The 25,042-nt window shown below is 55.2% G+C and overlaps 2 protein-coding genes and 1 long non-coding RNA gene across 6 annotated transcripts; 1 reads left to right on the forward strand and 2 right to left on the reverse strand.

The window, feature by feature from the left end:
* Nucleotides 1-1,733: 1,733 nt before the first annotated feature.
* On the forward strand, nucleotides 1,734-15,062 carry DOK4 (docking protein 4). Of its 4 annotated transcripts, none has more exons than XM_033419020.2 (10): nucleotides 1,736-1,900; nucleotides 6,888-6,996; nucleotides 7,513-7,743; nucleotides 11,301-11,408; nucleotides 11,567-11,681; nucleotides 11,916-12,035; nucleotides 12,129-12,318; nucleotides 12,997-13,135; nucleotides 13,297-13,420; nucleotides 13,590-15,062. In XM_033419020.2, the coding sequence occupies exons 3-10, from the start codon at nucleotides 7,678-7,680 to the stop codon at nucleotides 13,601-13,603; spliced, it is 876 nt and encodes a 291-aa protein (XP_033274911.1). In that variant the 5' UTR covers nucleotides 1,736-1,900; nucleotides 6,888-6,996; nucleotides 7,513-7,677; the 3' UTR covers nucleotides 13,604-15,062. The 4 variants fall into 4 exon arrangements, with proteins under 4 accessions (XP_033274908.1, XP_033274911.1, XP_033274909.1 ...); XM_033419019.2 differs by having other exon boundaries at nucleotides 1,738-1,900; nucleotides 13,538-15,062; XM_033419017.2 differs by having other exon boundaries at nucleotides 1,734-1,900; nucleotides 13,297-15,062.
* On the reverse strand, nucleotides 10,996-11,678 carry LOC125962649 (uncharacterized). The gene is made up of 2 exons (XR_007474080.1): nucleotides 11,548-11,678; nucleotides 10,996-11,439 (listed from the first exon to the last, which is right to left on the reverse strand). It is a non-coding gene; the product is annotated as an uncharacterized LOC125962649 (long non-coding RNA).
* On the reverse strand, nucleotides 14,981-24,993 carry POLR2C (RNA polymerase II subunit C). The gene is made up of 9 exons (XM_004264927.4): nucleotides 22,813-24,993; nucleotides 22,593-22,642; nucleotides 20,377-20,445; nucleotides 20,182-20,234; nucleotides 17,606-17,734; nucleotides 17,111-17,162; nucleotides 16,815-16,983; nucleotides 16,595-16,669; nucleotides 14,981-16,000 (listed from the first exon to the last, which is right to left on the reverse strand). Exons 1-9 carry the CDS (start codon nucleotides 22,896-22,898, stop codon nucleotides 15,856-15,858), a joined length of 828 nt encoding a protein of 275 aa, XP_004264975.1. The 5' UTR covers nucleotides 22,899-24,993; the 3' UTR covers nucleotides 14,981-15,855.
* Nucleotides 24,994-25,042: the final 49 nt, after the last annotated feature.

The following is a 25,042-nucleotide window of genomic DNA, read 5'->3' on the forward strand; positions in this document are numbered from 1 at the left end:
TTTAATTAAAAAAAATTTGGGTGACAGTACTGCAGACAGAGAGTGGATTGGGCAAAAATTAGGAGAATGAGAGAATGAAGAAGTTTCAGAAACCCCACTCCAGACAAGATGATTTTTTATTATGAACACTCTTTTGGTGCCTGCTGTTGGCCAAAACTCCTCCAAAGGTTACTGGTGGTGAAAAGACTTTGCTGTGATGGATCAAGTGCTGGGGGCTTTATGAGCTGTGGTTTGAAGCAAAGCAGGTGGGCTCAAATTTGGAAGGTGCATGGGGGAGGTCAGGAGGTCAAGACCCAGGCCAGCTTGGCTGGCAGGGACAGGTCGAGCACGTCCACCTCCTCCCCTGGCCGCGTAAGACTGGTTAGCTCAGGCCCACGGCAGAGGCTGCTGGGAGTCCCTGGGGCTCCCTTGGTGGCCACCGGCATGACAGTGACCTCTCTGGGAAATGTTCAGGGGAAGAGAAACAGCCCCCTAAGAAGTTCCGTGGGCAAGACTAGGCCAGGCTGAGGCCCAGTGTCCAGGAGGCAGGGGCATGGACTCCATGGGTGAGTGCTGTGGTCCTTGGGCCCTAGATAGCTTGGAGGAAGCTTCTCTAGAGTGGGGTTTCCTTTGAGGAAACCTGGACAGGGGTTGGACTGGGAGGCATTTTCATTTTTTAGGATTTCAGTTGTTTAGGTGTGGCCTTTTGTTTAGTTTTGTATATTTGGTGTAAAGCAGTGGTTAGGGTGCATTAGAATAACGTAGGGGCTTGTTAAAACGCAGATTTCTGGGCACCACTAGAGATTCTGATTTTGCAGGTCTGGGCTGGGGCAGGGAATTTGCATTTCTAACAAGTTTCAAAGTGATGCTGATGCTGACCCTTCACTTTGCAAACCACTGGTGTGGAAGGGTGCAGACAAGAAAACCAGTAGGGTGACACAGTCCCTCCTGTGGGGAGGCCCTAGGCAAAGTCCTCATCCCTGCCTGGCACAGCTGGGGAGGCCTGTGGTTTGTGATTCCAGCAGGGCCATGACAGGACACCTGCGCAGGACTGAGGGGCAATGAGGAGAGTGTGTGTGCTGGGAGGTGATGGAGGGCAACGGGGCTGGCACTTGAGGGCAAAGTCTCGGGGTGTGGGGGGGAGGTAGGATGGGAGTACTGGGTGTTTTGAGGGCGGTGAGGAGGCCAGGGGAGGAAGGGGAGGCTGCAGACTGCTAGGGGAGCTGACAGGCTAGGAGAGAGGCGCGCACGAAGCTTCAGGATTGTGCGGGGGTGGGTGGGGCGATAAGGATGTCACTGGGGGTCCTGGCTAGGCTGTGGACGGCCCCGGAAGTCCTGTAGGGGATAGGGGAGCAGTGGATGTGTGTATGATTCCTGTAGAAGTTGTCGGGGTGGTGGTTGAGATCTGGAGGCTGGGAGCTGATGTCGTGTTCAGCTTTCAGGGTCTGAGAGGCGAAGTGAGATTGGAATCTGGGGCCCAGGCAGGGGCTGTGAGGCTGAGCCGGGGTACCGAGGGCTACCTGAAGGGGCCGCGGAGGCGAGCTGGGGATGGGGACGGGGGTTGGTTGGGGAACGGGGAGGGAAAGGAAGCCGGGACGGAAGTTCTTGTCCCTCGGCTCGGAGGAATACGGCGGGGGCGGGGCGCCCAGGGTGGGAGTGCCGCGCCGTAGGGGAGGGGGGGCGGGGCGGGGCGGGGCGGAGTGGCTGGAGCCGGGCTGCCGGGCAGCGCCGCCGACTCCCAGCCCGAACCGAGCTGGGCGGCTGCACCTCCCTCGCAGTCCCCACCCGGCGCCGGGCGCCGCCGCCGCTGCCGCCGCCGCCCCGCCGCCCCGCCGCCCCTGCCGGCCGCGCCGTGACGCGGGCATGAGTCTGGCCCGCCGCCCGCCGAGCCAGCGCCCCCAGCAGGGGCCGCGGCGCCCAGGTAACTAGGGGGGCGCGAGGAGGGGAGGGACCTTAGGCTGCGCCGGAACTCTCGAGACCCTCGGCTACTCCAGCCTGAGAACTCTCCAAGCCCGTGGGACCTTCCTACCCTGTGGGGGGCCTCAGGGGTCCACCTCCAAAAGCCAGCCCCGGCCCCTGAAAACTACCCCCTGAGCTCCACCTACCCCCAGCTCTCCTCTCCAGGGGAGCCCAGGTCGGGGCCTGACCTCACGCCTACCCCACACTCACTCATCGGAGGAGCCCAGGTCCCTGTACTCCCTGGCCCTGGGCCTGCCATCCCGAAGGGGCATAACCCAGCGCATCACAGCCCCCATCCTCCTCCCACCCTCCCTGCTCCCATGGCCTCTTGCTCTCTCAAACCCCACCCCCAAATTCCAACACTCTCCATCTGCCCCCCTACTGCCCACCCTACCTGCAAATGGTTCCTACCCTACAACTTAAAGGAGGAGCCAGCTGCCTCCTTTCCTTGACTCTTCTTCCCTGGTCCTGGGGTCCTGTCCACTTTCTCTCCCAGGACACCCAAAGCCCTGCTTCCAGTTAAATGCTTTCTGTCACTGCAGAGGTGTACGAGCGGAGCCTGGGCACCTGGCTGATGTGGGCAGAGCAGGGCCTCTGTGCAGTCTCCCTGTCCCCAGCCGTGGGTGCGTGGCAGTTGCCAGGAGACTTGGATGGAGCGTTTCAGGTGTAGGGGGCTGAGAGTCAAGGGCAGTGACAAGCGTGGCAGGATTCACAGCAGCAGTTCGAGGCTGGGCTTATTTATGTAGTGCAGATTCCTTTCTTGCCCCTTTTAGGGGATGCGGCTCCAGTGCAGGCCATTCCTGTCCCCCACCTGGGATGGGTCTCAGGAGCTGTGCCCCCTCCCGCCCAGTTGCCTGCCCCTCTGAGCCTGGGCACTGGCTACTTCTAGCTCTTCCCTCTCAGGCAGGGCAGCAGAGCTGGGCATGACCTCATCCAACAACCGAGGCCAAGGTGGGGCCACCTGGCCAGGCCTGGACACAGTGTCAGCAGTGCTGTCTCCTCCCCAGATCAGCTTTGAACCAAACTGTGGGTCTGGGGCCCAGGGAGGTGGGAACCCACTGCTGCTCACACGTCTCTGGAAGTTGAGCTGGGTCTGACCAGGTGGATATTGATGGTGGTGGGAGAAAGGATGAGGAGAACAAGTCCTGGAAATAATTATGTTTTCAGTCCCCAAATACCGAGCACCTACGCCATACTAGGCACCATTCTAGGTGCTGGGATGGAGCCATTAACTAGACAGACACAGGCTAGCCATCAGGAAGCTGACGTTCTAGGGCGCTGTAGGAGACAGAGAGTGGCCGAGTAGCAAATCAGCAGATGAAGAGGCAAACCCTATAGTGATATAGGGGGACAGTGAAACTGGGTGTTGCGATAGAGGCTGATTGGGGAGCTCCTTTGGCCAGCATGGTCTGTGAAGACCTCTCTGAAGTGACGGTCTTTGAGCTGAGACCTGAATGATGCAGTAGAATGAACCTTGGACCATCTGAGGGAATAGAGTTTTAGGCAGGGAACAGCAAGTGCAGTGATCCTGTGTGCGTAGGAGTTAGGCATGTTGAAGAACAGAAAGAAGGCCAGCCCCGGGGGAGATGAGGCTGGACGGGTGAGCAGGCAACCTGGAGAGAGCGGAGTGGCAGTGGTGTGGAGACACAGCACCACTTTCCTAACTGGAGGGCTGTTCAGATGTCCTCTCCTCCCGCCAGTCTTCTCTGCCCAGTTCGTTTTTTTTTTTAATAATTAATTCATTATTTATTTTTGGGTGCATTGGGTCTTCGTTGCTGTGTGCGGCTTTCTCTAGTTGCGGCGAGCAGGGGCTACTCTTCGTTGCGGTGCGCGGGCTTCTCATTGCGGTGGCTTCTCTTGTTGTGGAGCACGGGCTCTAGGCGCATGGGCTTCAGTAGTTGTGGCTCGTGGGCTCTAGAGCGCAGGCTCAGTAATTGTGGCTCATGGGCTTATTTGCTCCACAGCATGTGTGATCTTCCTGGACCAGGGCTCGAACCCGTGTCCCCAGCATTGGCAGGCAGATTCTTAACCACTGCGCCACCAGTGAACCCCCACCCCCCCACCCCGTTGGTTTTTGATCTGTCTTTGCCACCCATCTTGGGACCTGCAGTGTTTCAGGTGGTGGTTGCTTGTGGGGATTTGCATAGGTGGAGGTCAGGGGTGGAGCCGTCTGGGGAGGGGATGACCTCCTCCTGGCCCCTGATAATAATCACACAGGGGTAGAGAGGACCAGGCAGGTGATGGGAAATGACCCTCACGCCAGAGAGAATCCCGCCAATGGGATCTTTGCGGGGGGTGGAGACAGCAAGCCGTCAGTGAGACGGTGTCCAAGTGTCCAGGTAGGGCTGTCCCTGAAGCCCTGATAAGATCCGATCTGTCATGGGGTGGGGAGGCCCAGCCAGGCAGGCAGCCGCTCCTGCTCAGTCGTTGGTTGCCAACAGCAGCGGGTAGCGTTTGTTCTGGAGCCAAAGCCTCCAGGCAGAATCGAGGTGCAGGGAGGGGTGCTTAGACGGCTGCCACATGGGGCAGGTGAGCAGGGGGCCGCTCCCCACCCCTCTGCTGGGCACCAGGGAGTCTCATGCCCCCTCCGCACAGGACACCTGCCCTTCCTGGGAGAGGGGGGGCTCCTCCTCTTTCTGGAGGAGCTAGCGGTGGCCTGGTCCAGGGCGGGGACGATCTCTGGTTGAGCAGCTGCTTCGATGCCAGGTTGGGAGGAGGAACGGGGGTCCCTGCTCCCTACCGCAGTGCTGAGGGGGCTGCTGGGCGTCCTGCGTAGCCCCTCTGGGTGCTCAGAGCTAACCTTGCACACCTGAGACCACGGGCCTTTTCCCCTGCTCTAGGCTCGTGAGAGGCAGAGCTGGTGGTTGTTCAGGAGTGATGGGGAAAGTGGCCCCAGGTGCAGCAGGGCGGGGGCTGCCTTCCCAGTTCCTGGCCTGCTGAGCTCAGCTGCTCTCCGTCCCTTGATGCCTCATTGGGTCCGCACAGGCTCAGCCTGGGGGCCGTTTCTGTTGCTTAACACAGTGCAGTCCCTTTGGGGCATGGGTTGGCTCTGGGTGCCCCCTCTCACCTTGTCCCCATTGCCCATCAGATTTGTGAGTCTACCTATTGGCTCTTCCCCCTCTCTCCCTCCTCCCCAACTCCCCTTTGCTCTACCACTTTGGGCCCCAGCGTGGGTCTTGCTCTTGCATATTCATTAGGGACTGAGTAAGGTCAGCACCACCTGTGACTCCAGGCCAGTGTGGGCTGCCAGGCCCTTCGACACCCAGGCTTCCCCTGGAAGGTTGCTCTTCCCAGTGGTTTGTCTCTGTGGGTTTATTGCTAGAGCATGGGGTGTGGGACTGTGGACAGACATGGCACAGGTGCTCCTGAGAGCTTGGTGATGGCAGTCACTCAAGGGGTGCTGCTGAGAAGGTAACTGGTGGAGCCAGGAAGGAGCAGGCCTGCACTGGGCAGGTGGAAGGCTGAGTTAGGGTGCTTTCACAGCCCTCGGCTGGGCAGCAGCTCTCGCAATAAAAACAGCCCTTGGGGTTTTCAAGGCAGAAGCTCTGGGTCCAACGTGGGCAGGCAGGTGCCTCATAGATTCATTTCCTCATTTAAAATAGGTGGATTTATCCTCACTTTTTTTTTAACTGGTGGGGAAATTGAGGCGCTGAGGAGTTAAATGGCTTACGCGGGACCACCTGCCAGTCGATTCATGTTCCTGGCTGGGCCACGTCTATGGCTGCCTTGGATGAACCAGGGGCCTCGCTGTAGGTGTGTTCAGAAAGGGGCCTTCCGCGCTGCGGCCCCTCAGCCAGCAGCCAGCCAGCTGGCACCTGGGAGGGGCTTTTACGGAGCTGGTCCTCGCTGTGGGGACAAGGCAGCCCCAGCTGGTAGAGGCAGAGCTGGGAAAACTTACTCTTCTTTGAGTGCCAGCACCCAGGTATGGCAAGGATGTTGGGGGTCAGTACTAGGGAGGGTACCCCACGCTAGACCTTATAGGAGGAAAGCAGACCACTTGGGTGTGGAAGGGTCTTGGCCCCCAGGGAGCTGGGAGAGAGCGAGTGGATGGGCAGGGAGGCCACGGAGGGGTGCTGAAGAGGCTCTTGGGGTACAAGGGGCATAGGGAGCACTACCGTCTGTCCCTCTGCCTGTTTTCGTGTGCTCACTGGGGTAGTCACATCTATTCCTTGTTAGGGACTCGACAGGCCTCCAGAAGATTAATTAATGCCAAGCTGCTGGCAGCTCCAGCAGGATGCTTGCCCCAGGGCCCTGTCCTGGCAGCACAGATGCCCAGCTGACCCCAGAAATACTGCTCCGTTCCCACCCAGCAATCCTGGAGACACGGGGGGCCATGTTGCTGGCACAGCCCTGCCTCTGAGCCTGGATGGCAGAGAAGGCTTAGGTGGTGGCAGGCCGCCAGAGCCATGTGGCAGGGCATTCCACCCGCAGGCCTGCCTCCATCTCCCACTCTGGAACTTATTTGTCCCTGGCTGAACCATGGGCTTGCTGTGTAACCTTGGCCGTGCTGCTTATCCCCTCTGGGCAGCTTTCTTTTCCCCAACTGTAAAATGATGTAGAATGGATGTTGGACTGGGTCATCCCTGAGACACCTCCCCCTAAGTCTGAGTCTTCGTTATCTGGTAATCTGCCTGATTCTGAGAGCCCCTGACGGCACCCCTTTTCCCGATGCGTATTGGCTGCCCCTGGGTGCCCCTCAGTGTGGTCCAGCTTTGTCCTCTGCCCCAAGCCCAGGTGATTGCTAGTTCTCCATGTAATTAACTCCTGCCTGTGCTCAGGATGTGGGGCACCGCAAGTCCTGGCCAGACCCAGTGCCCTCACAGACCAGCCTGACCTTCCCAGCGCCAGGGCGAGGTGACTGCTTCCACAGTGGCCACCTCCAGCCTGCCCAGCACATTCCTCAGGCTTATCTGAGAGCCCGCCCCACTGGACTCTGCCCTCCCACCCAGGAAGCAGCACCCAGACGAGCTGCTGAAGAGTTCCAGGGGCAGAGAGCAGGGCCTGAGTGGGCTTGAGGTGACGATTCTCAGCCTCTTGCCTGGAGCTGAGGAGAACCAGGTATAGAACGGGGTGGGGCAGAGGGATTGGGGGGTCTGCTGAGACTGACAAGGGAAGTTGTCTAACCTCGGGGAGCATGGGTCCCAGAATCTGTGCCATCTCCCAAGAGCCCCATCTCTGGGAAGGCTTTCCCGTGTGGAGCCTCCTGTGCACAGGAGGGGGGCCTGCTCTAAGTCTACCCCTAAGTTGTAGCAGGAGATAGGGCCCGACAGCAGCTCGGGGCCACCTCCTTTCCTCTGCCCGCACCTCCACAGCAGGAGCCGGAGCCAGTCCTCCCAGGAAGGGGTTAACCGCCAGCCCCAGCCGTGAGGGAGGGGACTGGGCTGGACCATTTTCCTCGTAGCTGCCTCCACCTCGGTTTTCCTGAATGGTTCTGTCGTCCTGGGGTGGGGAGGGAAGGGAAGGAAGAAGGGCGGGCTGAGGGAGGAAGGGAGGGAGGAGTGTGGGAAGAGGAAGGAAGAAAGAGCGAGACAGCCAGGGGAAGAGAAAGATGTCACTGTGTAATCTCCCTGTCAGTTTTACTTCCAGCAGGCTCCGGGCGAAAGAGCTGCTAGAACAATGCTGAGGCAGCCCCGACGGAGTATCTCGAACAGGTGATCGGAGGAGCCGGGAAACCGAGGCCACCTGGGCATCCCTCCCCTCGCCTGGGCCGGCCAGAGCCTCAAAGACGGTGGAGAAACCATGGCGACCAATTTCAACGACATCGTCAAGCAGGGCTACGTGAAGATGAAGAGCAGGAAGCTCGGGGTGAGCCACCTCCAGGGGGCCCTGCCAAGGAACTTGGGCTGGCGCCTGGTGGCGTGTCTGGGGTGTGCGGCTGCCCGCCTGTGGCCCGGCATCGTGCATTGCTGGTCTCGAGGCTTCTGGCCAGCGGGCTGCCCAGCATGTGCCTGGGCCCGGCTCTGCCTGCTGCAGCTCCCGCCCCAGCCGGGCTGGCTGGCTGGCATCCCAGCGGCTGGGCCAGCGGTGGCAGCCGATGGGCAGGCGGCTCCCCTGCTATTGTTGAAGTTGTCGCCAGGGCAGCGGCTGGAAATGCCGGGCTGTGTCCGAGCTGAGACGGGCTTCTCACTTCCCCTTGCCATCACCTCCTCGTTTCCTTCCTCCCCTCTCCTGGCCTCTTTGCTTTTAAGTACCTCATCTCCCCTGCTTCCCATTGCTTTCTGTGTACGGGCGTTTATTTATTTATCTTTGGTGGTTGCTTTTCCAGTTAAAAAAAGCATTTGAGAAGGAGAGTGGTTGGTTGCTGGGGAGAGGGCAGTGGTGGGAGGGGTGCAGAAGCCGGTGTTTACGTGGTTTATGAGAGAGAACCTGGCTGGGCTGGATGGCCCGTGGCACTGGGACAGGCTGCTTTCCTCCCAGGTGTTGGAGGTGGCTGGGGGCTTGGAGGGCCTGTGGAGATGAGGCCTCAGACACACCTCTGCTGGGTGTGCACCCTCTCCCACCCCGTACGGCTGGAAACCGCCCAAAAGGCATGAGCAGGGGCCCCGGGGACCAATTTAATAATCTTGGTGAGATTGTCCCGAGAGCGGGCTTTATTCCCGGACCCTCCTCCCTCCTCCAGTGAGGGGTCTCCCCAGTAGAAAGAAAACCCTGGCGACTGAAGTGGCCCAAGTCTTGTGTTTTACCTGGGTCCCCTGCCCTTCCGTTCCCCCCTCCCCCATGGCCTTGATGGACCGCTCAAGGCTTCCTGGCTCAGCTGAGTGGGGTGGGGGAGGAGCAGGGCTCTGATACTCAGCTTCCCTGCCTGCGAACCAGACAGAGCAGGACTGGCCTTGGAGCAGGGCGGTTCCTGCACCTCCTTCCCCTCCTGTGCCCTCAACCCCCAGGGCCCCTGCGGGAGGCTCTTCTGTCCCGGCAGGAGGCGGCCGCTTAGCTGGTGGGCATGTTTGGGGTCTTAACTGGATTTGGACTGTATCCCAACCTGGGCTGTGGTGGCCATCGGCCACCTTGTTCGTGCCCTGAGAGAAGGATGGAACCCACTTTGCGCACAGAACAAGGAGAAGAACTAAGGCTGAGGTGGGGAGGCAAGGGGGTGGGGGCCCAGGTTCTAGTGTGGTGACTCGTTCCTGAGGGCCCAGACCTGTCAGGTCCCCAGGGGCCAGCTGGGCTGCGACCCTGTCCAGAGCAGAGCTTCCCAGGAAGGCAAGCCACTTGGGGTGGCCGCTTGGGCTCAGAACCAGGCCTGTTCCAGGGGCAGGCCTGGGAACCCATGGTGGGCACAGTCAGGGGGACGGTTTAGGGGCTGGGGCGTGGCCAGGCCTGGTCTGGAATCGCTCGCACTCAGGGAACCCGGCTTCCCCCTGCAGACCTGCTGTGAGGGGCTGCGGCCACCCAGCTGCTCTTGTCCCGGGGCAGCCATTCTTGCCTCAGCCCACAGAGGCGAGGCGGTAAGGGGTGGAAGAGATCAGGAGCAGATCGTCCTACCTGCCAGGGCTTTCCTCCCAAGGCAGAGCTCTGGCAGAGTGTTTCTGAAGCGCTGATCAAAGACCTATGAGAAGTGGGGAAGGAGGGCTCTTGAGCGCAGTGGCTCCCTGGGGCTGTGTGTGTGCGTGCTGCGTGTGCGTGCTGCGTGTGTGTGTGTGTGTGTGTGTGTGTGTGTGTGTGTCCTGTAACCAGGCAACCGGAGTGCTCAGGCCCCCAGGACTTCTGCCCCTGCCTCTGCAGACGGCATGGAGCCCATCCTGGCAGGGCATATCTGGGTCGGCAGCATTCCTGCATTCATCCATCAATCCATCCATTCATTCACGGTCCCTTCATATTATCATTCACTTGTTCAGCAGAGGTCTGTTAACGAAGCGACTGGGATGTGAGGATTCTGAGAATAAAATATAGTCTCTGCCCTAAAGGAGCTCCCCAGCTGAGAGCTGAGGCCTGCTGGGGTTTAGGTGGATAGACCAGGGGCTGAGCCAGGGTCATGGGGGCAGGGACAGACATGTCTCCTAGTCTCAGGGGCCAGAAATAGCCTGGTTGTGAGTAGCTTCTTGGGATGGGGACTGCCTGAGCCCACCGCACCCCAGGATCCTGCCTGCCGAGGACCTGGTACCCACACAGCAGGGCAGAGAAGGGGAGGGGGCTTGAGCCTGTGGCCCAGAGGCCCCTTCGCCTCCTCTGCTCTGGGCCCCTCAGTCTCCCCACTGTTTGCCAGTGAGAGGAGCACTGGAGATTCCCGGGGAATGGCTCTGCCAGGCTTCTGGAGTGCTTGCTGAAAGAGGAGGTACATCCCACCCAGACTTTGGGCTGGAAGAGAGCCTAAGGTGGGAGGGAGGGGGCCATGGGAGGAAGAGTCAGCAGCCCAGGCAGGTGGCTAGGGCCACCCCTTTGTGGGGGCTTGTCTGACAAGCCAGCTTGCCCCTTAGCCCCGGAGAGTGGTTGGCTTCCTGCTCCCTGGCTCTTGCCTCTTGGATGGAGTCCGTGAAGCTACAGAGAATTGGGGTGGATTTAGGTACGGGCAGTGGTTGGGACAAGGAGGGAACTTGCCCGGGAAGGCACCGTGCTCTGGGGTAACCCCAGTTTCTTGGTTCTGCCCCTTGATCTCTGAGAGCCTCTGGTTTCCCAGCTGGAACAGGGAACTAACCCTGATTCCCTACACTCCAGGGTTGGTCAGAGAATGAGAAGAGAGGGTTAGTGAAAGGTCCTAGAGACAAGAGGGGGTGTTACCCACATCAAGAGCCCTCCCCCGGCTCTAAGAACAAGGGCCACGGTGCTTTGCAGGCTGGGACCGGGCAAGGGCCTAATCCCTGTCCCCGCAGCACTGCCTCTGTCGTGGCGGGTGCTCCTGGGGCCCTGGGCAGAACCTTAGCACAGCGGGCTCCCAGGACAGCCCTGGTTCTAGGCAGCCTGTTTTAAATACCAGCTCTACCATTCATTAGCTGTTACTCAATTTTGGGGTGCCTCATTCCCTGTCTAATAAAGTGGAGATGATAATAGAAGCGACCTCAAGAGTGACCCTGAGATTAAATGTGAAGAGTGCTAATAACAAAAAGTACAAATAGGAAGCACTCCATAAATGTTGGCTACTTACGTTACACCCAGAGCTGAGCTCAGTAAACAGTAACTCAGGAGCACCCTTTATGGGACAGCCTTTCAGAGCCAGCCAAGAAACGACTGACTTTTCAATTCGGGGAGGGTCCTCTTCCCCAGGGCAGGGTGTCATGCTGGTGTCAGCTGTCCCCAGATCTCTTGGGCCTGAGCTCCCTGGAAGGCTGTGCGGCACTGCCTGCTGTGGTAGGCAGGGGTAACTCCAGGGTCACCGGCTGCCTTGGGGGTGGTCCGGGGTCTGATCCCCCTGCCATCTTGTCCCACAGATCTACCGGAGGTGCTGGCTGGTGTTCCGGAAATCCTCCAGCAAGGGGCCCCAGCGGCTGGAGAAGTATCCAGATGAGAAGTCAGTGTGCCTCCGAGGCTGCCCCAAGGTTAGGGGGCCCGGGCCCTAGCTCTCCCAACCTGTAAGCAGCGAGGATTTGTTCAGAGTCCTGAGGGCCAAGAGGACCCTCCTGGGGGTGGCAGAGCCGTGGGGGATGCAGAGGGAGATGCTTCAACCTGGCCGAGTACCTTGTGGATGCTGTTCCAGGTGACAGAGATCAGCAACGTCAAGTGTGTCACACGGCTCCCCAAGGAGACCAAGAGACAAGCAGTGGCCATCATATTCACCGACGACTCGGCACGTACCTTCACCTGTGACTCAGGTGAGGGGATGCGGCTGCAGGCTGTGGGCTGGTCAAGGTCCACTGCCTGGGTATGATGTGTGGGTGGAGGGCACCTTTGAGGGAGCAGCCCCAGGGTGAGGTGGGGCAGGCACGCAGAACCCACTGGCCTTGCCCTCTCTGCCTGGCGGGGTGGGGTAACTCCGGCTGAAGCACATGGGGTGGGTTGCTGTGGGCCCCTGAGCTGGCGGCACGAAGAGGGACTATCTTCTCCAGAGCTGGAGGCAGAGGAGTGGTACAAGACTCTCTCTGTGGAGTGCCTGGGGTCGAGGCTCAACGACATCAGTCTGGGAGAGCCGGACCTCCTGGCCCCAGGAGTGCAGTGCGAGCAGACAGGTGAGGCCTGGCGCTGGCACAGGGTGGGGGTGAGAGGGAGACCCCCCCAGGCCCCCCACAAAGCTCCAGGCCCACTTGTCCACTCTCATCCAGATCGCTTCAACGTCTTCCTGCTGCCCTGCCCCAACCTGGATGTGTATGGCGAGTGCAAGCTGCAGATCACCCACGAGAACATCTACCTCTGGGACATACACAACCCCCGCGTGAAGCTCGTCTCGTGGCCCCTCTGCGCCCTGCGCCGCTATGGCCGGGATGCCACACGCTTTACCTTCGAGGCTGGCCGGTAGGACCCACTCGCCTCCCCGCCGTCCCACCGCGGTCATGATGGTAGCTGCCATTCACTGTGTCGGGCACTGTGCTGGAAGCTTAAGTTATTTATCAGCACAGCATGCTGACGGGGAACCCATTTTACAGATGAAGAAATTGAGACTCACAGCAGGTAGGTCAAGTGAAGCTGTTTACCAAGTCAGACTGCTCAGGCTCTGATCAGATGCTGGCACTGGCATTGACTAGCTCTGTGATTGTGGACCCGAGTCTCAGTTTCCTCCTCTGTCAAATAGGGGATAATAAAAGTACCTAACCTCATAGACTGGGTTACGGTAAGGACTGGGTATAGCTTGCCTAGACTCAAGTTCTGTATAATCCACTGTGTAACTTTCGTCGTTACCTTCTGAATGCCTCAGTTTCCTCATCTATAAAATGGCTTGAGAAAAATTATAATAACGAGGAAACTGTAGTAGCACACAGACCAGAGTGGGGTGGTGGGGAAAATGGAATGGATTAATCCTTGTAAAGCATATAGACCCCCACCTGGCACACAGAAAATGTTCAGCGTGTTTGAGCTGGGTGGTCAGACCCTCAGATGACAGCCCTGCCTGTTCCCAGACGAGAGCCTGACTGCATGTGCACACACATGGGGTTATACCCACCACCTGGCTCTCGGCGCTACTTGTGTCCCCAGGATGTGTGACGCTGGGGAAGGGCTCTACACCTTCCAGACGCAGGATGGGGAACAGATTTACCAGCGGGTCCACAGTGCCACCCTGGCCATCGCCGAGCAGCACAAGAGGGTCCTGCTGGAAATGGAGAAGAACGTGAGGGTGAGGCAGTGCGTGTCTCGGTCCAGGGTAGGGGGAGGCTGGCGGGTGGGCCGGGGGCCGGGAGAGTGGCAGCTGTCTCCAGCTGGTGTGTCCAGGAGAGGCAGGCAGGGTCTTGGGCTGGCTGCTCTGGGCTTAGCCACTGACCCTTCTCTGCCCCACAGCTGCTGAACAAGGGCACGGAACATTACTCATACCCCTGCACGCCCACAACCATGCTGCCCCGCAGTGCCTACTGGCACCACATCACCGGTTCCCAGAACATCGCTGAGGCCTCCAGCTATGCCGGTGAGTCACTGCTGGGCCCCACCCGCACCGGCCAGGAGGCTCTGTGGAGGACAGGGCATGTTGGGCAGGGGCCTTCTGTCCCGGGCCCAAGGCCTCAGCCTGCCTGTGTGTCCACAGGTGAGGGGTATGGGACGGCCCAGGCCAGCTCAGAAACGGACCTCCTCAACAGATTCATCCTGCTAAAGCCAAAGCCCAGCCAGGGGGGCAGCAGCGAGGCCAAGGCCCCTTCCCAGTGACGGCAGAGCTGGCACACAGATGACCACTGGGGCTGCCTGCAGCGCGTCACGGATGGCATGGAGGGGCTGTGGGCCAAGAGCCTGGGGAAAGGGAGCAAGCGGTCCCTTCTTTGCCCCCGAGGGTGAGACTGGACCAAGGCAAAGGGCTGGCCATGCCACCTGAGCATGTGTGAGGGGCTGGAGCTACCATGGGACTATATACTGTTAATGATTTTAATATATATGGCTTATGATGTATTCTGTATTAATAAGATTCCCCCTCTGACCCTCCCTGCCACCACATACACAGTTTTTAATCCCATGACCAGGCCACAGTCAAGGCTGTTTTGAATGTGAGGGCAGCGGTTTCCCTGTCCCCCATGGTACCAGCCCTCCTGCTGCCAGGACCTGAGCTGCCAGGGCCAGAGGAGGGAGACACTCCACACTCCCGGCTGCCGCGCTGGCTGCTGGCTTTTCCCAAGCAGCCCAGGGGCGGAGACAGCAGGTGGCTTCTCAGTTCCTCTGGGCCTAGAGTGGCACAGGAAGGATCCGAACTTACACTGTGCCACTTGGTAGCCTTGCACTTGGAGTTTTCAGCAGAGGTGACGTCTGGTTGACACCTCAGGTGAAAAATCTGGCTTGAAAATGGTTTCTGCCCAGACTCCTTCATGCTTAGCAGGCTGAGGAGACGCCCTGGGGGTGGGGGGTGCTGGTTACCTCGCCCAGGGAGGACAGCCAGTCCCGGGCTCTTTCCTGCCCTCGGGCCAGGCCTGCCGCACAGGAGGACTGCGGTGAGGGGGAGTGGGGAAGCACCCTGCTGCCCGCTCTCAGTGACCGGCGTGGGCAGTGCTCCCACAGAGGGAGCCCCTCTGCCCTGTCTGGCCTCCCTCCGGCAGCCAAAGTACTCAGAAGCTGGTCAGAGACCTCCCCATTTCCTCCTCCACATGGTGCTGAGGCTCCCTGCTGAAATGCAATTAAAGCAACTGATTTTCTAGTGCTGGTATTTACTGACGACCGTGCAGAAGGGCTATCTTTTTACTCACATCAAACCTTTAGTTGCGTGTGTGTTGGGTTGTTTTTAATATTTTAGGGTTCTGATTTGAGGGAACAGACCTTCTTGTAAATAACCATTATTCAAGTCGTGGCAGGATGCTGCTAAAGCAAGAGGCCCCCTCCAACAGAGCACTGGAGCCCAGGAGGTGGCCACAGCCCGCTCAGCTCTGACCCTGACCCAGGGAACGACCACCTAGAGGAATAAGCTAGCCTGAAGAAGGGAGCCCAAAGGCCACGGAGGGGAGGCAGAGCTGGCTGGCTTGGTTAGTGGCACGATGACGCATGAAGGCGATTACGTACGTTTTGCTCTTTATTGCCAAAAATAAAAACTTTAAAAGACAACTACTGTTAATAAATAACCCTTCCTTTTTGTACTAGATCTCTGGTTTTCTCCAGGCTTCTCCTGCCTGGCTGCCTAATGAACTGCTTTGGGTATGTTCCTACCTATAGGGCTAAGTGGTCAAGGCCAGACCTCCATGAAGGCCCTTGCCCTCCCCCACAAATTAAATAGCCTGGCCATTGTTGGTGATGTTCAAAACTCATGGGTAGAGAACAAAATACAAGGCTTACTGGCGGGAAGAGGGGGATAGCCTGGGCCTAACACTACTCTCACAGGATTCTCAAATTAGGGACACTTGGGAATTTGAGTGAAGAACCAATAGACTGGCCGGGGCAGGGACTGGAAGGGCTGGCAGGAGCCTGAGTAGGGTCCTAGATTCAGCGCTAACACAGAAGCCTAAGGTGCAACAGTGAACATTCCAACTTGTGAACAGAAAGGATTTGAAGTAAAGAACTGAAATACCCAGAAGATGAGAGTTCAGCTCAGTGGTTCTCAACAGGGGAATGCCATGGCCCCCTGAGGCACACTGAATACAGGGCAGAAGGGATGTTCCGGGCAGCACTACTGCCCATCAGCAGGCAGGGCCGGGGACGCTAAATGTCTGGGAAGGGACCGTCCTGCCTCCAACAGCAGTGCTGGCCCTGGTAATCTGTGACTGCGCAAGGCTGGGATGGACCTACCCTTCCCCGCTGCTACCTTTCTAATTGGTACTGAAGACTTGCCAGGAAGCTTGAGCAACAGCTGTCCAGTCCCCAGGAGCCAAGATCTGGAGTCTCAGGAGAGACCTAAAATTCAACTGCTGTTCTGCTGAAACAGGTGAGCTGCAGCTAGTTTATGGTCAGGACGTCACTCTGGATCTCGTGGCTTAACTGGGTCTGTAAATCACTCAGCTTCTTCTTTAATCCAGACAGGGCTGACAGGACAATGGTTTCAGGGCGCAGAGAGCCACAGGACTCCACGTTGTAGTAAAACCTGAGAGGCAAGAGTCTGGTGAGAGCCCTCCATGAGGCTCTCATGAGCTATGGACACAGGCCCGCCTCCCTCCTGGGTCCTGACTCCTTTCTCCCCATGAACTCGACCTTGCCCCAGGGTTGACCTCCATCCAACCTCTTACAAACAGTGGTCCCAGGGCACTTTGCAGGACCTCGAGGAGGCCACGGCTACCTCAGAACAATATCTCAAAACACCCGTGTATGGATGTATTCTACACTGGGGGTAAGAGAACGATAAGTAAGCATGTCACCTGCTCCAGCACTTTCATGTTCGTCACTAGAAGGCTCTGGTCACTTTGGGGCCCTAGGTTTGATCCTAGGTTGATCTTTCTTTGGGAGCTGAAAAATCAGACTAGGAACAGTCTGGATAACTGGAGGGCCCCCCTTCCCCCAGCGACCAAAGGGGGATGATAATCTGCCTGGATGTGCACATACGGTGGGTGCAGCAGTTACCAGCCCCTCCTCAGCTGAGGGGAACTGGGATGGGCGGGAAAGGGCCTCCCTAACTCAGAGGCTGCATCAGAACTGTACGTCCTTACACACGTTACCTTCAAGTGCCAGACCGGGCTCTTACCTCTCCGGCTTGCCGTTGGGGTCGTAGGGCGCCTGCGACTCATCCTCGTCCAGCTCTGAGTACTCACTCTTTGGCCTGAGATCAAACACAGATCAGCACAGGTTGCTACTGCCGCTTTGAGGGCACCTGTGTCTCACAGTGAGGCTGCCCCATCTCGGTCACCAGGAGCCATTTCCACACCCGCCCGCCCTGCCTGCCTTCGCTCCCAGCAGGAACATACCACTCCTCCGGCTTGGGGTACACCGTGTGCCTCAGGGCATTGTCGGGATCGTATTCAAAAGCCACGCCTGCAGTCGGGTTCCACTTGGCGTGTTCCTTGCCAAAGCCCTTTTTGGCGTAGGCTCGAAGCCTCAGCTCCTGGCCCTTTCTCAGCTTGACGATGAGAATGTCTGTGGGGAGATGTGAGTCAGTCGAGGGCCAGCAGAGGCACAGCTCTCCGCAGTCCGACCTGCAGCGCCACTGAAGGGCCAGGCAGCGCGAGAGCCTGGGTCTGGTGTCCGCCCCTCGGGCCCTTACCATCCTGCTCCACGTAGTCGTTGGGGTCATTATCTCGGCTCCGGGATGTCACCTGTAGGGGCCCAGACAGAGGCACTTATTAGCTGCTGCGCATCTCCCCACGCACCCCTTCTGGCACCCACCTTCCGGTACCTCCAGACCGCAACCTGCCGAGCCGAGGAGAGGATACCTGAGGAGGAGGTGGCAGAAGTGCCCACTAGGACCCAGTCTGTGCTGGTTACTGGCCTCTAACCCCTACCTCATGGCTCTGTGACAACCTCCCCAGTCAAAACAGTACCATGGCCTTTAAAAGGGTCCTTAGTGGACAGGGCCCACAGCACCAGTGCTTCTGCCCACACTGGCAAGAGTCCAGAATTATTAGCACTTCTAGGCATCAAGCTTAGGTTAAGGCAGAAGGTAACACAGGGAAAGTCGGTGTCTTATAAGAATCCACCCCGATCTGGCCCACTTGGAGCCAGGAGAGCAAAGGTCCTGGGTAGGGAGAGCGTTCCTGACCGGAATGACCCGGGGGCTGTTGGAGATGAGGTCTCGAGACGTGACGTGACGCGTCTGGTCTTCGTTGCACCGCACGTCGAGGGTGAACTCCACCGAGCACTCGGGGCAGAACTCTTCACACGTACAGTCCTGAGGCAGGAAGAGAGGCAGGAGTGAGTCTGCGGAGAGATGGCGAATCCTGGCTTGGCTCCCCGCTTCTAATACCCTGTTCCTTAAGGTTCTTCATCTGGGAGAGGGTGGATCACAGCCTCCAGGCTCTCGTGGGCTGTGTCCATCTGCCCACCACTCAGGCTGCTCAAGGGCAGGCGCATCCCAGCTCAGAGACCGCCTATACGCTGGCGTCCACGTGTCCTTCCCACCCCTCGCTGCCAGGCCACCACTGGGAGACACACTAACATCTCACCCTGGCTCCGGAGCGCTCTTCCTCAGAGAACCAAGGCGGTAAGAAGGAAGAGGCTTTCACACTGCATAGTTCAGCGTCCCCTGAGCTAAGTGGACTAGCCTGGGAATGCAATTGCCATTTAAAATAAAACAATCCAGGGAACAATAGAAAAAAGTACATTTTAAATTCCAGACTACTGACCTTTTCTTTAAAAATTTCATACGGAAACTTTTTCACAAAAGCAGAGAAGAGTGTGAGAGACTGCCACAATGTAAGCATCACTTGGCTTCAATAATTCTCACATTTGCCATTCTTTAAACTGATTCTTGAAACACTCCCGTATTAGAGATTAGCTGCTACCGTTTAACTTCAGGCAAGACGAGAGTTAACTAGAATGTAATCAAGCAAACTGTTCTCCCCCTCACGCCAGTGAGGAAAATCCAACCTATTTTCGATGTTTTCAAGACAATGAGGAAGATCTAGGGGCCATACCTGGATAGTCTGCAATCATACACAGGTGAGACAGGAAGGCAACCTAGACCCTTGAGACTGAATCACTCACAAATATGAAATTAAAGAAGCAAAATGTAATGGAAGACAAAAATATGAAAAGGTACTTAACCTCAAAAAAAAAATAATGAAAAGAGAGGAGTCTGTTCAAGAGATCAAGAGACTAAAGAGGTATAACAACTGAATGCAATGCATGAATGACAGACCCACAAACAAAAAACAATTAAGGGGAATTCCCTGGCGGTCCAGTGCTTAGGACTCCTCGCTTTCACTGCCAAGGGCGCGGGTTCAATCCCTGGTCAGGGAACTAAGATCCCGCAAGCTGCGTGGTGCAGCCAAACAAAAAAACCGTTAAGGACATTTTGAGGATAACTAGGAAAATCTGAATTTAGACTGTAGATAGATAGTACAAATCATGGCTAATTTTCCTAGGCATGATAAGTGCGGCTATGTAGGAAAATATCCTTATTTTTAGGACATGCATGCTGATGTAGCTCGGGGGAGAAATGTCATGATTTCTGCAACGTTCTTTCAGATCGTTCAGCAAAAATCACATCTATATGAAACACAAAGCAAATACAGCAAAATATCAACAACTGGAAATTACAGGTGAAAAGACAATGAGTATTTATTCTACTTTTCACTTTTCTGAAGATTTTCAGAAAAAAAACCCCAAAAAAATCCATACCATCTTTGCTCAGTAAATGCAATACTAGAAACAAATTTAACGGAAGGAACTGTTAGGTCATGGGGGATGCATATCTTTATATAAGATACTGACTAACTGGTCTTCAACTGGTTGTACAACTGTCTTCACCAATATATGTGATGTTTTATTTCTTAAAAACAGACTCTGGAGACATGGAGCAAAATGGTGAAATGTTAGAATGTGACAACCGGTTTGGTGGGAGCATGCCTATTTGTTATATTAGCTCCACACTTTGCTGTGTGCTTGAACAGTTCTTTTAAAAAACACATATAAATTTACAAAATATATCAAATTAGCCACCATAAAAATGACATGCCCTCGGGAATATTAGAAAATGGGCTGATTCAGGATCACCTACAGCCATCAAGAAGGAATAGTCTCAAGCTGTTACCTAATGCAGCTCTGCTGAAAGGATGCAGGTAACCTAATCCTGTCCTACACTCTCCCTAGTTCTAAGTCTGTTAACGTGTCATGGAAGTGCAAACCTGGCCCTAGAGGCAGGGAGCCGTGTTGAACTAGCAGAACTTACGGGGTGAGGCACAGACCTGCAGACACCAGTACCCCAGTCACTCAGGTGCTGCTCGGTGGGACAGCTCTCACTCCCTCTGCTCCTTCTCCTCACCCTCTAACCTCTGTCGACTTCCTTTAGCCTCCTAGGCCCCTGTCCCTGGGAAGAGATGCTCTGGAAAGCAGAGTCTGAAGAGGAACAGCCCCACCCGTTCCGAATAATTGGGCATCCAGGAGTATGCCCCCTCTTATGTGGCTGGCTAATGAGACTCCCCGATGCCCCTTGAGACTAATCAATCTGAGGTCCATCAGAACCAAAGACCAATCAATGCCTGCTTTGGGCTCTAGACAACATCTCCACATTGTCTTTCTAAAAGCTGAAAGCAAGATGTCGGGAAAAATCCCTGTAAGAACTAAAGTTCCCTGCCTCCCCCCACTCCCGACCTTCTATCCAAGCACACAGCATACCCGGGAGTACTGCAGCTTGTCCACAATGTCGTCACTCGTGAGGGGAATTAATCCTGGAAGACAGAAAAGCACATTAAAGAAGGCCAAGGGGCCAAGCCAAAAGGAGAACCCAGAAGTCACCCTGGGAGTGAGGAGGCTTTCTCCTCTGACACCGGCACAGCCCCCTCCCTTTAACTCTCCAAACTCAGCACTCACCAAGCCTGTGAGCAATGAACTCATCGTGAAGGACTGAGGAATTGGCATCAATCTGAACCCAGTCAATTGCTAAAGAATGAAGGAAGCAGAAAAGGAGACATGCAGTTTAGCCACCACATTTATCTAAAGACTTAAGAGCAATGGTTCTCCAGATTTAAAAATCATCTAATGCTTATGAAATTGCAGAGGCCTGGCCAGGCTGCCAGAGACTCTGATTTCACAGCTCTGGAGTGGGGACCAGGAAGCTGCATTTTAACAAGAACCACACACACCACACCCTGCTTCCCTGCTCAGGTGGATCTGATGCAGAGAGTTCCCTGTACCACCGAAAAAACACTGACTTACTTATTAGAGAATACCACGGGAGTGGGAACGTGTTTCTTTGAGCTGATTATTTCTGTGGGAAGCACTTAAATCTGCTATTCATGCCAACACCAAATCCAAGAGCACTTGAAACTCAGACAAACCTCACAGAAGTAACACAGACTTATGGTCCACATCTCATTTTATGATATAGTGACCAGATTACTCAGATTACTCAAGTTAATACTTTATTATCACTCAACCAACTAATGCTTACAGAATCCTTTAATGAGCGAGGCATACTAAGTATACAACCCAATCCCTACCAGCAATGAGCTAGTAGGATGGTAAGAACTGTACCTGTCACACACGCCTGACTTAAACACACATTCACTCATTCATTCACAAATAAACATCTGCACATAAACAATTAAATTCATTAATCAAATGGCACTGCAGCCCAACTGCCCAATGAGGGGCATGGACACTAGGTACGGAGGTCAGAAGAGGACCAGACATGACCTAGCCCCAACCTGCTTTGTCCTATGCTTCCTATTGCTTCCTCAACCCAAGCCAAATAAGGACCATGAGCCATGCTTCTCTGCCTCTGTGTCTTTCCTCCCACCGGCATGCCCTTAACCTCTCCTGTGCAGCTGAAAATCCTGAGCCTCCTATAAACCAAGCCTTGCCTGCCCTCCATGATACAGAGACGAACACTGTCCCTGTAAGCTCCTCCCTCCCAGAACTCTGTCCAGACTTCTCTTAAGACACCTGTCATATTTTGCCTTGTGTTATATTTGTGTGTCTTGTCTCTACCTCATGCTTCAAAAATCCCTTGGGGCAGGGTCTTCAGATGTCTTAACTTCTGTATTCCTAGCTGGGGCCTGGAATGCAGCAGGTGCTCAATATTATTTGTGGGAAAAGTGGCACTTAGAATGTCAGGGCTGCATCCTAAAGCACAAGTCCCTCATTTTACTCGTGATGGAACTAAGGCCCCGGGACATGGAGTGATCAGGCAGAGAAGGAGGACCAGCCCTCCAAGCTCTGAGTTGAAAAAGTCTCTGGGGGTGGTAATGGTGGAAAAACTATAACGTTCTCTTCTTTACCAAGCATTTGGCCTGCTTATTTCCTTAGGCGTCTGCATGCTTGATGCAGCAACTATAACCCAAACTCTCTGGGCTGACACTCAGAAGATATTTGTAGTGTATCTGTAAACGTGTAGAACGCCTAGTGCAGAATGGCTGGAACCAAAGCAGAAACAGATTCTCCCTCTTCTAGGCACCAAGGGCCCTGTAGCTATGCTTCTCTTTAATTGATCCAAAAGTCTGTCTTGCATTTGGGTTGTCTGTGAATTCATCTTTCTCCTGCAACTTCACTGTGAGCCTTTGGAGGGCAGGAACCCTGTACTTTACAGCTCTGCGTTCCCAATGCCTAGCACCACTGCCTGGTGCTTATATGCTCCCTAAATACAGTTGACGGAACAGATTCACATCTACCGGTAGTAGACACTCACTGAACACAATGCACAGAGATTACCTCCTTAATACTTGACATCATCCTGATAACTACCATTAGTGTCCGAACGTTAGAGAGGAAACTGCAGCACACAGTTTAATAACTTGCCCAAATTTCACAGAGACAGTAAGTGAAAACAGTATTCAAACCCAAGTCCACAGACTCCTGAACCCGTGCTCTCCACCAACGCACGTGGAAGAGTGGAACTAAATAGCCCAGGGAGGTGACCAGAGTGGCCCAGGGCCAAGGGCACAGAGACCAGTCAAGTCTGCAGCATTACTGTTCTCTCAGCGCCCCCATCCCCGGCCCAAACCAAGGCTGGAGGCAGGAGCGCCAAGGTATGGGGAGGGCTGGGGGGGAGACCTGGTGGCCCTGGCAACAAGGCGGGGGTCGCTTACCTATTATGGGCACCTCAGCGATGAAGACCCTCCGGATAGAATTTGCCACCCTGAGGAATGAAAACCAAGCGGCGTGTGGGCACCGCAGCCTCGACAGGCCTTCCCCGCGACCCACGGTTCCCAAAGCGAAAGCCCTGGTCTGGAAAGATGACCCCCGCCCCACCTAGGCTGGGGCCCGCGGCTCTCCAGAGCCGCCAGCCTCTTCCCTCAGAAGCCTTACGCCAGGTCCGTATTCTCGATGATGAACTTGACATTCTCGTCGGTGAGCTCCGTGATCCGCACGGTAGGCTGGTTGGCATACGGCATCGCGCCCCTCCACTCTCTCGGCCTCCAGCGTCGGCTGTACTGCGCCTGCGCCAACGCCGCCACCGGAAGTCGGTCGGCGTCGCCTTGCCGCTTCGGCGGAGAGGCGCTCAGAGCGCCACCTGCTGCTCGGAGGCCCAAAGTTTTTTCCACCCCCGCCCCCTTCTCTAAAGGGCACCAGGTTCAACCATTTGGAGGGCGATTTGGCAAAACATGCACACGCGCTTGACTCAACCATAACACTTCTAGGAATTCATACTGCAGAAGTACTTGCAGTAGTAAGCAAAGATACATCTACAAGGACGTTCACTGCAGCAGTCTGTAGCAGAAGATAAAACTACTTGCCCATTGACAGAGACCTGATTAAATATACAAACATAGGAATACAGTAACGTTTTTTAAAAGAATGAAGTCTGTACATTTATGGAAGAATAAAAGTACAGTCGGTCCTCCGTATCCAAGGGTTTTGAATCCGTGTATTCAACCAACTGAAGATCAAAAAAAAAAAAAAATTCCATAAAGTTCCAAAAAAGCAAATTTGCTGTATGCCCAGCAACTATTTATATAGCATTTACATTGTATTTACAACTATTTACATAGCATTAAACATTGTATTAGGTATTATAAGTAATCTAGAAATAATTTAAATTATATGGGAGGACATGTGTAGGTCATATGCAAATACTACACCATTTCACATAAGGGACTTGGGCATTCACAGGTTTTGGTGGGGAGCAGGTATCCCACGGATACCGAGGGATGAACGTACACTTTAGCAAAGTATACTTGAACAACAGGTTTATACCCTTTCCCTTCCACACCCCAAGTCTGGATCATGCACTTCTGAAACTGCAAGAAGATACAATGCTCTTTAATGTATTGATATCATCTACAGTTCTGTGTAGCTGCAGTGAGTAGGTATGAGTTCTTCATCTCTGCATCTCCAGTGCCTGGCAGTGTGCATCTCATAGGTTGAACATTCAATAAAGAATTACCAAAGTCCCCTAAACAGCCTAGAGAGAGGTTAGAGTGGGCTTCAAAAAGGTGGCAGCAGCTTTTTTTTTTTTTTGGCCGAGCCGTGTGGCTTGTGGGATCTTAGTTCCCCAACCAGGGATCCAACCCATGCCCCCTGCAGTGGAAGCACAGAGTCCTAACCACTGGACCGCCAGGGAATTCCCAGGTGGCAGCAGCTTATACAGAGAAGCCCTAAAATAGAACTTGGCAGGGGACAACATTTAGGGGGCAGAAGAAGAGTAATCAGAGGAGATGAGGAGGAGTTTGCCTTAGCAAGGAGTAACACCTCCTCCTGAGACAGAGGGGAAGAGCATTGAGGGGGCCCTTGCTACACAGCCTGTGTCATCTCAGTAAATTAAGAATTAAAGTAGTCTTCTGAGTATAAGACAGATCCTATAAAGGAGAGAATGGAATGAAATTTGGAATAGCTACTGCAGGGAATTTGACAGGATGTCGAGGTAAAAGAATTAGAGAGGTGCAGAAAGGACCCAGAGGAAGGAACACAAGAAGAGACTGGAAATTCCTACTAGCTTGTTACTCCCCCCATCATTCAGTCTACTTGGGTAGGAGACAGCAAAGCAGAAGACAGCTGCTGTGCGATGCTGTATGTACCAAAATGTTGAAGCTCTAACCCCTAATGTGAGGATGTTTGGAAATGGGGCTCTTTGTGAGGTCATGAGGGTAGGACTCTCATGATGAGATTAGTGCCCTTATAAGAACAGGGAGAGACATCAGAGCTTGTTCTCTCTCTGTCATGTGAGAATACAGGGAGAAGGCGGTCGTCTGCAAGTCAGGAAGAAAGTTCTAAGAACCAAGTTGGCTGGCACCTTGATCTTGGGCTTCCAGCTTCTAGAACTGTGCCATATTTCATCACAGCAGCCTGGGAAGACTAATGAAACAGAGTTAACCGGACTGAAAAAGGAAGCCCAGACAGTGTAGAGGCTGAGAGAACTAGTAAAGCTAAAGACTGTGCCACTGAAATAGTTAGTGACAGACAGGAGTCAAAGGAGCTAATGGTGAGGGGGAAAAGGCCGCTGCCATCCACATTTTACTGATGGGAAGCCTGGGCCCACAGATGCAGAGCTGTCCTAACTGCTCAGTAGTATTAGGCAGCACCAAGACCAGAACTCAGG

The sequence above is a fragment of the Orcinus orca genome, chromosome 20, assembly GCF_937001465.1.
Source record: "Orcinus orca chromosome 20, mOrcOrc1.1, whole genome shotgun sequence".
In the NCBI taxonomy this organism is placed as follows: domain Eukaryota; kingdom Metazoa; phylum Chordata; class Mammalia; order Artiodactyla; family Delphinidae; genus Orcinus; species Orcinus orca.

Coding starts and splice junctions, on each gene's coding strand:
- DOK4 (XM_033419017.2), top strand. CDS start 7,678: ATGGCGACCAATTTCAACGACATCGTCAAGCAGGGCTACGTGAAGATG. Junction 12,319..12,996: donor TTTACCTTCGAGGCTGGCCG/GTAGGACCCACT, acceptor TTGTGTCCCCAG/GATGTGTGACGCTGGGGAAG. Junction 13,136..13,296: donor AAATGGAGAAGAACGTGAGG/GTGAGGCAGTGC, acceptor TCTGCCCCACAG/CTGCTGAACAAGGGCACGGA.
- POLR2C (XM_004264927.4), bottom strand. CDS start 22,898: ATGCCGTATGCCAACCAGCCTACCGTGCGGATCACGGAGCTCACCGAC. Junction 20,446..22,592: donor CGCTGAGGTGCCCATAATAG/GTAAGCGACCCC, acceptor TTCATTCTTTAG/CAATTGACTGGGTTCAGATT. Junction 20,235..20,376: donor GTTCATTGCTCACAGGCTTG/GTGAGTGCTGAG, acceptor TCTGTCTTCCAG/GATTAATTCCCCTCACGAGT.